This window comes from Eulemur rufifrons, chromosome 25 (genome assembly GCF_041146395.1).
Source record: "Eulemur rufifrons isolate Redbay chromosome 25, OSU_ERuf_1, whole genome shotgun sequence".
NCBI classification, from domain to species: domain Eukaryota; kingdom Metazoa; phylum Chordata; class Mammalia; order Primates; family Lemuridae; genus Eulemur; species Eulemur rufifrons.
In genome coordinates this window covers 16,567,173-16,579,279 of record NC_091007.1, presented here as the reverse complement: position 1 = coordinate 16,579,279, position 12,107 = coordinate 16,567,173, and the positions used below count along the sequence as shown (strand labels likewise).

At 47.2% G+C, this 12,107-nt stretch overlaps 1 protein-coding gene across 5 annotated transcripts in view; it reads right to left on the bottom strand.

The window, feature by feature from the left end:
- Nucleotides 1-11,753, bottom strand: part of KIAA1217 (KIAA1217 ortholog) — a 294,522-nt gene extending 282,769 nt beyond the window's left edge. For all 5 annotated transcript variants that reach the window (XM_069458968.1, XM_069458974.1, XM_069458969.1 and 2 more), the window contains exons 1-2: nt 11,684-11,753; nt 2,037-2,320 (exon numbers count right to left, since the gene is read on the bottom strand). In XM_069458968.1, coding sequence (XP_069315069.1) covers nt 2,037-2,320; nt 11,684-11,753 — 354 coding nt within the window. The remainder of the gene's footprint in view (nt 1-2,036; nt 2,321-11,683) is intronic.
- Nucleotides 11,754-12,107: the final 354 nt, after the last annotated feature.

The window sequence follows — 12,107 nt, the reverse complement described above, 5'->3', positions numbered from 1 at the left end:
CGAGAAGAGGAAAGGAGAGAAGAAACGGGTGGTAGGAGAAAAAGAATGAAAAAGACAGAAGATGAGGTGATGTCTGCAGCAATTTCATAAGCCATGCCTACGCTGATCTCTGCTGTTTACAACGCTGGTCGGGGTTTGCTTGCAGAAGCAAAGCAACAAGATGGAAATGTACACACAGATTCGCACATCGAAATCTCTTTACTTTTGCATGGCCAGCTTGGAATACAAAAAAGGCAGAGACAGAATGTGGTACTTGTCCATCTTGTGTTACTCAGAGAAAGGACCAGCTGACCTGTGGCCCAGATGTATGTAACAGGAGATCAGAGCTTGAGGCCACCAAACCGCATTCATTATTCCCTTTCCTGGGCTACCACATACCCCTTGCAACCTTCTTATTACATTTGGACCCATCCTGTAATAATTTTAGCCAAAGCCACGATCATCACAGAAGTAGCAATAATTATGACATCACAAATAGTAATAGTAACAGTAATAATGAGATATTTTTGACATGGAAAAATATACCATTTGATAACAGGCTAATTTCTATATTTTTCAGCAAAAGTAATATATTTTAACTTTTAGAGAAAAAAATATTCTCCCTCCTTACTCAACTTGTAACCAAATTTTTTGTCTTTTTCAGCCTCGCTTCTGTCCCCCAGGTCACACACACGCCCTCAACGAGTCCCTTACCCCAAGTACTCAGACCACACTGTCTACTCTAACCCCATAACCAATGATCTTCAACTTGTAGGATTAGTCGAATGAACAAGGATTCTGAGTTCAGACTTATCTGAGTTCAAATGCAGCCTTTTCCTTAGAAAATCATGTAACTGTAACTTCTCTGACTTTGAGTTTTCTCAATCTGAACAGCTTTGGATAAAATACTGTGCCACCCAAAAACTAACACAGGGAGAGGCCCAGATCCCAACACTTAACTGCACGGGGACCCCACGATCAACAGAAATGAGGGGTATTCTTTGTGAATGCTTGAGATGAAAAGATCGCCTTCATTTCTTAAGTACCAAAGAATTAATCATCAGCCCATCTTCACACAAATCAGGATGCCTGTTTCTTCTCTTCTAGGTTTACTGCCTTCTGGAAAGTATGAACCCTAAATTCCATAAAGCACATTTCATATTTTTAAGCACTCTGCTTCCCTAGAGGGAAAGGTTGGATTTAAGGAAGAATAGGAGATGGAGGATGAAGTATAGATTTAAATTATTCAGGCTGATGCCGAGCTCCATTTCCGAGGGTAATGAAAAGCTGACTGAGTCAGGAATAATTTTTGCAACTAACTCGCAAGATGGCAGACTGAAAACAGGGAGCTTGCCCCCCAACCCGGAATCAATAGCAGTCTGCCCTTCCTCCCTCCCCCACCCACCACACATGGCCATGCGCCGTCTGCCTTCTCTGCTGTGTTCTCCGCACCCAAAGGTCAATCTGATTACAGCCCAGTGAGGTCCACGGAGGAGGCCTCCCATCTCCTGTGACCCCAAACCCGCTCTGTCTGCTAAAAAGTAATCGCACACAGCCAAGAAACAAAAGCATCCCAAAGCCACACATGGGTGATATCTCTGCAGCTGTCAAAATAACCAGAGAAAACAGGTAGCCGAAGACTGCTGAAATCAAGGCATGTAAAAAAAAAACAAAAACAAAAACAAAAACAAACAAAAAAACTCTGTGCTTAAAAAGGAACAAGAAGAACAGAAACAAAACCCTCATGTCAGCTTCCTAAGGAAAAGGGGTTTATCGCGAGTCTACACCTCTACGCTCCACCTTACTCTGAAAATGTATTTACGGGTTCATTCATTCACGCGCTGTGCTAAGACTCAGTGCTTGCAGGGTGCCTAGCAGCCGGTGCCACGCTGACTCAGCAAAGCAATACCCCTCCATTGCCTGCACTTTGGATGTGTCTGTGGTTGAACATAGGAACAGTCCACTGCAAACTGTTTTTTTCCCCTTTAAACCGAAGGTCACTTTGCTTTCCCTCATGTTCATTAATGCACGAGCTCTCTAAGGGGGAACACTCATACCTGGTCTCTCAGCCTCTCTTGGTGGCCCATGATTGCTGAGGCATGGTGGGGGTACTTCTGCTTCAGATGTTCCAGGAATGCTTCTCTCTTCCTATCCATCTCAGATGTTTGCATTCCCAGTATTTCTTTGGAACTTCGGGGCCCACCTAGGGTGTGTCTCCTCGGGATATTGCGGGAGGACTTGGGAAGCGAAACGCGGCTGTTCCCATTAGAAAGGCGTTCCTTGGTTCTGCGGCATTCTGCATCTTCCAACGACGTTACATGCAGATTGCTCTTTCCTTGTTCTGAAAGACAAAAAAAAAAATTCAGTTCACCATTAATGATTTCACACTAGAAATCTCATTTACAGGACACCAAGAGGGTTTGTGGCAGTTGTTAATGTATGAATGTAACTTGGTAAATTTTTTTGCTTTCTTTTTTTTTTTTTTTTTTGGTGGCAAGGGAGGAAAAATTCACAATTAAAAGAAATGTGAAAAATCGTACTTTAGAAATAAAGACGTTGCAGCAAAAACTGCTATTTCTGACTCTCTTTCTCTGAGGTTATTCAAAACGAGAATACTTGGTTGGACTAGTTAGTTGTTTGCAAGCAACTGGGTAATCCCTTACCCTCATTTCTAATTATAGAAGAGTTAACTCTAGTGATTCTGATGATTTTTGTATTTTTCATTTCAGTTTTATTCTGGTAACAGGATTTTGATATTTTTATAATCTGAAAATGGTTTCTGAAACATTTGTTTGCCACCAAGAACAAAAATAGCTATCACCCTACACATAAATCATATAATCATTGACACCTGTGACCCACTGGAAAATTCTATCGTCCCCTGCCGGCATAAGCCAAGCAAGCATAAGAATACCATTAGAGGTAGTAACCGAGAGGATATAAAGCAAAGGCTGAGACACACAGTACTTGAAGTGGACTGGACCCAAAACACACGACGAAAGGGAAGAGCAGTGCTACGTTCTGATAGCCTCGACCTAAAACATACTGCCTCTGAGCTGGCTTTTGGGGAACAAGTCGGTTTCTGCTAAGAACAGGTCAACTAAGGCATCCAGTGTCCATGCTCAGTATGCAGGACACGGATGGGGAATCTCTGTTCATTCTCGATGGCTGGGAAACAGGATCTTAGGTTTGACTATTCCAGTTAACTGAGAAAAGAGAGATTAAGGACCCAGATTAGACTGGGCACGGTGGATCACGCCTGTAATCCGACCACTCTGGGAGGCCAAGGCAGGAGGATCGCTCGAGGTCAGGAGTTTGAGACCAGCCTGAGCAACAGCAAGACGCCATCTCTACTAAAAAAATAGAAAGAAATTAACCGGACAACTAAAAATATATAGAAAAAGTTAGCCGGGCATGGCGGTGCAAGCCTGTAGTCCCAGCTACTCGGGAGGCTGAGGCAAGAGGATCACTGGAGCCCAGGAGTTTGAGGTTGCTGTGAGCTAGGCTGACACCACGGCACTCTAGCCTGGGCAACAGAGCGAGACTCTGTGTCAAAAAAAAAAAAAAAAAAAAAAAGACCCAGATTAGAGAGAGAAAGTGAAGAACATTCAGTTCAGGAGCTAGACAGGTTCTCTCTTAATGAAGCCAGGTTCTCTTCGCAGAGAACAGTTCTCATCACATGGTGTTACAGATGCAGGCAGAATAATGTGTCCTTGTCCGTTGAATTCCCTGGAAAAAGCACTAGGCTTGGGTCTCAGGAGTCCTGGCTTTAATCCTAGACTTAGAACAAACAATTTGACCTCTCTCTGCCTCATTTTCTTCATTAATAAAATGAGGATGATTAAACCAGCATTAGTTATGCAAAGAGCCTTCTACCTCCATTAAATCTATTCTAAATTTTTTAAAAAGTAAGTTTCCAATAAAAGCTTGTTTGCCAATTATTTATCTTTAAAAGTTAAGTGCAGAGGGCGGGTGCGGTGGCTCACGCCTGTAATCCTGTAATCTTAGCACTCCAGGAGGCCGAGGTAGGAGGATCTTTTGAGGCCAGGAGTTGGAGGCTGCAGTGAGCTACAGTGACACCACTGTACTCTCGCTGGGGCAACAGAGCGAGAATCTGTCTCAAAAAAATAAATAAAAATAAATTTTAAAAAAACATTTAAGTGGAGAAAAATAGATTCACTATTTGTAAGGGGTTCTGCTCATTTGAATCTCAGATAAACAGAGAACCAAACCTTCACACCAGGGATATAAAGTAACAGGTGTCTAGAGTTGAGGCATAAACCAGTTCCCCAAAAGCAATGCTATCAATACCGTTTCCCTCTTCTTTGCCCAGAAAGCTCTGTGCATAGAATTCTAGCATGGAGACCTTCTGGTTAGGCATAGAATATATTTTAATCTCACACTGGCTTTCCTGTTCCAGTCTTCTACCCCTTTTCTGAGAATAATTCTGCTTGTTTACCCTTCACTTCTCATTACATTGCTAATTATAGCATCTCCATCAGACACTGATGAGGAAAGGGAGGAAAAACAGCCGTATTAGTTAATTTTTGTACTTTTCGTTAATTTCAGTGGAATGTTTAGAAGGAGAAGAAGATGGAACTTTTGGTTTAAAAGGCATTGCAGGGCCGGGTGCAGTGGCTCACGCCTGTCATCCTAGCACTCTGGGAGGCCGAGGCAAGAGGATCGCTCAAGCTCAGGAGTTCGAGACCAGCCTGAGCAAAAGCGAGACCCCATCTCTACTAAAAATAGAAAGAAATTATGTGGCCAACTAAATATGTATATAGAAAAAAATTAGCTGGGCATGGTGGCACATGCCTGTAGTCCCAGCTACTCAGGAGGCTGAGGCAGGAGGATTGCTTGAGCTCAGGAGTTTGAGGTTTGCTTGAGCCCAGGAGTTCGAGGTTGCTGTGAGCTAGGCTGACACCACGGCACTCTACCCCAGGCAACAGAGCGAGACTCTGTCTCAAAAAAAAAAAAAAAAAAAAAAAAAGACATTGCAGGATTAACCATAATTTCACTTATTTAGGTTACCCTTCTAATACTCAGTCTCACATCACAGCTACTTTTTTTTACAGTCTCTTCCGTAATAATGTAGAAGTAGCAGGCTCTGTTGAACAAACCTAGATGGAGAAAATGTGTATTTTAGGCTGATCGATACGTGCAGTCTGAAGAGGTTTACCTTCACATTTTGGGTGTGTTGTACAAACCTTGCGTGTTAGCCAAAATGTCAAGATTACTTTTGACATCATTAAAATAATACATTTTTAAAATTATCCAGGACAGCTAGATTAATGAACAGGATCGAGTTTTGGAAAGGCGGTTTGTTTACATAGTCACAACACACATCCATCCACACACACCCATGTGATAAATGTCCGTGCACTTGACCCCCACAACAGAAGCAGAAAGTCACATTCGGCCTTGCTGTGCCGCACGGGCTCACGTGAACTATTCTGTTTCATCCGAGGATCATCAGAAGAGGTCGAGACGGCCAGGACAGTCATCCCTCAGAGGCTGTAAGTTTTCCATTTTCTTCTTTAAAATAAATAGGGAAAGAAATGGAAAGGGGAGAGTCTCGGAGGTCATGGTCAGTCTGTCAACGGTAACCTTTGAGCGACCCCAACTTACCGGACTCTCTGAACACCCATTCTTTTCTAATGCTTTTTGCTTTCTCATTTTTTCTCTCTTTTGTGGATCTTTCTAAAATGTCTCCAGGTGCTTAGCAAGGTTGGGTGTGATTTGGAAGAAAGTGCAAACAGCACCAATGGTTCAAGGGGCTGGAAGGCTCCGTGTGCAATCTCTTGGCAGACGTCTGGTTGCCTTCAGAGCCCCCTTCGTCCCTTCGTGTTGCCTTCCTGCCCAGCTCTCTAGCACCCACCTGCCTCCCGTCCTGCCCACAGGCTCCTGTTCCGCTGTCACCAGCATCCGGGACAACCCAACACCGCTCTCCACACGAAGCCACTCTGCACGCGTCCGTCATCTGAGCCACATCTGAGAGAGAAGTGACAACTCAACCACTGCAGCCCTTTGGGGAGAATGCGGTCTTTCAGCAGAGGAGAAAAACTAAGTCGGGTTACAAACAAATGAAAGAGAGCGCCAGCAAAAGACATCTAGTCCCAATTCCACAGCCGGGGAGTCAGAAATCTGCGGCCCGCCAATTCCTCATCATCCACGTGAACAGAGGAAAGCTCGAGCGTGGATTATCCAAGCCACCAAAACAGAAAAGCAATGCTGTGTCTTGTTTAGAATGCGCTTTGGTGCAAACATTTAAACCTGGGTGTGTCTAGCTGTTTGCAACTCTGGGAATCCTTGTCTGACAAAATAACGAAGCCGGAGCCTGAAGGGAGGCTCAGGCTTCCAGAAAGGCGGCCCTGTTTCTGCTTCCTGCCCCTCCCACCGGCCTCCGCAGAGCCCCGAGCTACTCCCCCGGGAGCTCGCTTCAAGCAGGGCAAAGAGCAACAGAAGCACAAAGCCAGAATAACCCCCTTGAAGACACTCCCTTGAGAAGCCGGGACAAGGCAGGCAGGAAGACCAGAGAGAGGCTCATCAGAGATCCAAATGGCCTCCCCACTGGGATGTGGGCATTCTGGAAAGAGAAGTGGAAAAGGGGGGTGGGGACAGACACCAGACAGGCAGGGGATTGTGGAGGACAGGGTGCCCGCAGGGAGATCGCCACATGGCAAGGCCTGCAGGCAGGTGACGGCAGCAGCGCCAAGGCCGGCTTCTGTGCCACAACTTGGGTTACTGCGGCCGTGTCAGCTGACCCACAGCAAGGGACTGGGAGCCTTGCATCCACCAGACATTCCACACCTGCTTGCTCCCTGCGAGCGGCGACAACGCGGACAGCATCTCTGAGATTTTCTTCCTGGCAGCCCACGGACGCTTCGGGAAGGCATCCCTCACTTCTTTATGGTGGCTTCTGGCTAGCTGTGTCTTAAAATTGCGATGAGACACTCTCTTGTCACAGGGAAGTTTGTGGGAGTGGTGTTCTGTCCCGCTGCACGACCTCTCTCGGGGCACTGTGGCCGAGACAGGCCACGCGTTCAACCCATAGCGCCCTCCTGCTGCACCCACGGGAAAACTGGATTTTCCAGCCTCTTCCTCGCACGGATTCTGGTCATGTGGGCAACAGTCGTGTGGGCCACCTTTGGGCCTGGCCCCTGGACCTCCTGAAGAATCTTCCTGCTCTCTCTCTCTCTTTACTCTTTGGCCAACTGAATGCAAAGGACCCAGGAGGTCCACCTGGCCGAGACCATCACATTACGCTGTGCGTGGGCGAGAAAGCAACCTTGCGCAAAGCCGCCAAGAGTGGGGACGTCAGCCTATCTGACTAATACACATATTCTGTTGGCAGCCCCCTGGGGTCCCTGGGTTTTCCAGCTCTCTTGTTAATGTCATAAAGATCACTACCAAATACAAATAGGCACAGAAATCACACCTGTAACTAGGTCACTGTATTCCTCTAAAGAACCTTACAATTTTAAGTCAATGATGACGCGGACTTCTGGTATAGACCTTAGACAAAATAGGGACAGCCCTTCCCCTACCCAGAAAAGCATTTGTTTCAAGAATGGATTAACTGATTGTTCATTGATTCATTCATTCATTCACACACATATCTATTGAATGTCAGCTCGTACACCGAAAGGAGTGAGGAGATAGGGCGGTGAAGTAGATCAAGGAAGATGTAATTCCCTTTCCTCATAGAAGAGTCTGTGTCATAATTCAGGATGCAGACAATAAACAAATAGTTCATATACCATAAATGTCAAGTAGTGCTAAGTGCTTTGAAGAATAAAGCAGGATAAGGATACAGAGGCTGATGTGGGCTATTTTAGAGGAGACTTCTGAGCCAAAACCTACATTTCTGTGATTCCCCAGGCTTTCACTCCACTGGGGGCTGCCGATCAAAGGGTCTGGGGGAAATGACAACACTTCACCTGCCTGGATATTTCTAGACCTTAGGGGCCAGAGCAAAAGCAGACACCCCCGGGGCTACTGTGGCAGACAGAGCCATCCCAGAGATTGCCCACCCCCCAGGATGACACCGAGGAGCCCGTGGCCTTCAAAGGGAGCATGATATAGTTAGATTCAAATTCCACCAATAAATTATTGAGGTCCTGCTCTGCAAAATGCACTATCAGTCCACTTCCACACTGTTACTGACCTGGCTATTCGGCCATGGAAACCTCACTGATTACAGCTGTTCCTGGGGAGGCCATATGCCCCAGTTTGACGGAACAGCTCTGGGTGACAACTGTTGTCCCAGTGAAATTATATATAGTGTCCCCTTTCACTCTCAATAGTGCCTCACTTGGACAATAAGTTATCTGATCACCCAAGGGATCCTTATCTAGAGTAAAATGATAAACTCAAAAGTCCTGGGGTGGTATCATTAGCCTCTCATTCAACAAATATTTATTGAGTGCCTTCTGCATGCCTGGTGCTCTGCTACATGCTGGGAAGGCAAAGGGGAATAGGAAAGGCTGGTCTTTGCCCTGGAATATCACATTGTAAACTGGGTGAAACAGATACGTAGACACATGCAGAGAGAGCGCAATGACAGCAATGGACATTATTGGTGATGTTAGCATCAGAGATGCCCTCTCTGGTGGTCCTCGTGCTGGAACTGAAGGAGAACTGGAAATGAAGACACACGCCTTTTCAGCATCATATTCGCCCAGAACGAAACGGGATCTTAAAAATCTAACCTGGAGTCTTGCCCTACTTTTGCAATTTTTCCAGCCACTCCTGATCTCCCTGACCTCTAAATGCTAGAGTGCCTGGGGGCGGCGGGAGGGGGGAGGGATACTTTGGAACTTTCTTTCTGCATACGGACTCAATCCTAGGGCCCCTCTCACAGTTCCCAGGCCTCCTTCCTCAACTCCAGTCACGAATATCCAAATTGCAATCAACATCTCCACTCCTATGCCTGATAAACATCTCAATCTTCACCTATCCAAAAGATTTTCTGCTCTTCCCACTCCCAAATCATAAAACACCCTCTCATCTATTCCTCTTAAACACTTCCTCACTTAGATAAATGGCAACTCCATCCTTCCAGCTGCTCACGCCAAAATTTTGGAAGTCATCTCTCACTCCTCTTTTTTTTCCTCTTACATCCCACATCCGATCTCTTCGCAAATTCTTTTGGCTTTACCTTTAATATACATCTAGAATCCGCCTTCCTATCGCCACATGCTTATCACCACCTGGTCCAAGCTAGTGCTGGTTCTTGTTGGAAGCCTCCTAACAGCCTCCCTGCCTTTCCCCACCCCTACTTGAGCTACACCTAAAACAAAACCCAGTATTATTATTATTTTTTAGAGATAGAGTCTTGCTGTGTTTCCCAGGCTGGAGTGCAGTGGCATGATCACAGCTCACTGTAGCCTCAAACTCCTGGGCTCAAGCCATACTCCTACCTCAGCCTCCCGAGTAGCTGAGACTACAGGCACATATCAACATGCCTTGTTAATTTTTTTTTTTATTTTTTATAGAGATGGGGTCTTGCTATGTTGCCCAGGCTGGTCTTGAACTCCTAGCCTCAAGCAGTCCTCTTGCCTCGGCCTCCCAAATTGCTGGAACTACAGGTATGAGCCACAGCACCTGGCCAGTTATTATCCTTTGAAAAGATAAACCTGCCAGCAGCTCCCCACCTCGCTCAAAATAAAAGCCCAAGTCCTCACCATGGCTTCACAGGTCCTATGTGATCTGGCCTGGGATTACCTCTAAACCTCTTTTCCTCCCATCTACCTCCCATGTTCTTGCATGTTCTTTGAACATGTTAGATCCTTGCAGTTCCCTCCCTCACCTTTGTTCAAATACCGCCTCAGTGAAGGTCTCCCCATAATCCTGTTTACACCTTTGCCCCCCTCCCCCGGCACTTCCTGTTCCTTTTCCCTGTCTTACTTTTCCCCATCACCTTAATACCATCAAATAGCACTGCTGGATTAAATACAGGCTGCCCAGTAAAATGTGAATTTCAGATAAATAAGGGAATTTTTAGCATAAGTATAGCCCAAACATTGCATGGGATATACTTATACTAAAATATTATTCACTGTTTACCTGAAGTTCACATTTAACTGGGCACCCTGTATTTTTATTTGTTAAATGTGGCAACCCTGCCATCCAACAAGCTATATGTTTTACTTATTTGTTCATTGTCTGCCTCTACCACCGCCTCCCCCATCCGCCCCCCACGCTGCCACCCCATAAACTTGGCCCTTAGAATAGAAGTTCAATGAAGACAAGTATTTTTAGTCTGCTTTGTTCCCTGCTGGGTCCCCAACAGCTATAAGACAACCACATAACAGCTGCTGCTATTCGTTGAAGGAATGAATGGATGGACAGAGTGAGTACACTGTCTCGGCCTGACCATCCTGGCCTCTGAAGCATCTCTGAATTGCTGTGGTTGTTTACAAGTTATCTCTTAAATTGGTCCCATTCTAATTGCCCCTGTAGAAGCTGGGTCATTTCTTTCAGGACAGGCCCAGGGGTTGAATTCCTGCTGCAGGACCCTGTCCTATCAAATAAGGGTCAGTGGGGGGACGAAGAGGGGTCTTATCTCCCACCGGCCCCCCCGACCCTGGTGCCCGCAAGGAGACAGCTGTGTCTGGAAGCACAAACACAGACACCTAGACTGATGACTGTAAGACTTCAGGGACCCTTCAGGGTTTACTCAGCTTAAGGTTGTCTGCATTTCGTTGGGGGATTTCTATCTCTTGTAACTGTATTTTCTTCTGTCTGGCTTAGTTTTGCATTTTCAGAGTGGATGAGTCATGTGTTACTTCCCTTTCACATTTTTAAAAAACACACACCTTTTCCCCTGTGCACAATGCCTGCTCCCACGCACAGCGCTGCACTCCGGCACATCTTTGTGCAGCTAACTGGCCCCTGCGTGAACCTGGGGAAGGAGGGTGGGACGGGCGGTTCAGGACCCTGCGGGTGATGAACAGGCTGCCTATACGATCCTACAGCCCATCACACCGGGGAACAGAGGCGCCCTCTGGCCACCCAACCCCACTGGGAAATTTCTTTGGAACAACATAAGCTTCTGGAAACTCCCTACGGAAAAGACAAGTCTATTATAAACACAATTAAAGGGAAACCGCCTGGAGAAAATTTACCAGAATTGTCTAACAACTCCCAACTTTGGAATTAAAACATAAAAGAAGATTCGGGAGTTCTACCTATCATCCAGCTGTACAAGTACTCCCTGCTGTTCTGATCTGTAAAATAAAACTTCCCTCCAACTCTGCGATTTAACTCTAAAATACTGCAAAACTTTGCATCTAGCATGCGTTTGCCTCCTGGAATCCTGCAGCCAATGAATGGAAGCTGGCGTCCCGCAGACAGTTCACAAAAACAGCCCATTTCTCCCAGGGCTGGAACTCGGGGGAAATGATTAAAAAGCTGCTTAGTGATTTATTTGTCATTGCCTGGAGATACGGCACATACTGACTGCTCACTGTGCTACTCATGTGACATCACCCCGCCACCTCTTTTGCAGCTTAAGATCGCGCCGGAGATAATCAAGGCAAGCCCAAGAAATCACAGCTCTGGGCTCAGTGTGGGACACGCACCACCCCAAGAGAGAGGCTGTTCCTTTGCCAGGCGCCGGGGCTGCCGCGTTATAAAAGGCAGCGAGCGGCCGGGGACACGCGTGCCTGTAACTCCATCTTTGAATGGGTCTGTCGCTTACCCTGCAACTGTCCGCCGTCTGCCGGGCGAGGAAGGCTCGGCTCACGTTTCTGGCTTTCGTTTTCTTCCATTGTCTCGGCGGCGCGAGGTCCCCGCTGCCGGGGAAGTTGAGAGCGCAGCTCCTAAAAGCTCCCAGCAAGCGCCTGGGAGGGGGCCGGGGCCTGGGAGGAGGGGACGGGGCGAAACCCCACCCCAAACTAGTTTCCACTCCGGTGCAGAGTCTCCCTCGCCCGGGAAAACTGCATTCCAGCGCCGGGCCTCCGCGTCCCCCTCCCCGGCCCGCGTGCGGTCTGTCCCCTCGTCCGCCCGCCCGGCGGGTCCCCGAGGACTGGGGGCCGCGCTCCGCCCCCGGGGAGGCCCCAACAGGTGACGAGGGCCTGGCCTCCCCGCCGCTGGGCCCGCCCGGCTCCACCGAGCTCTGCAGC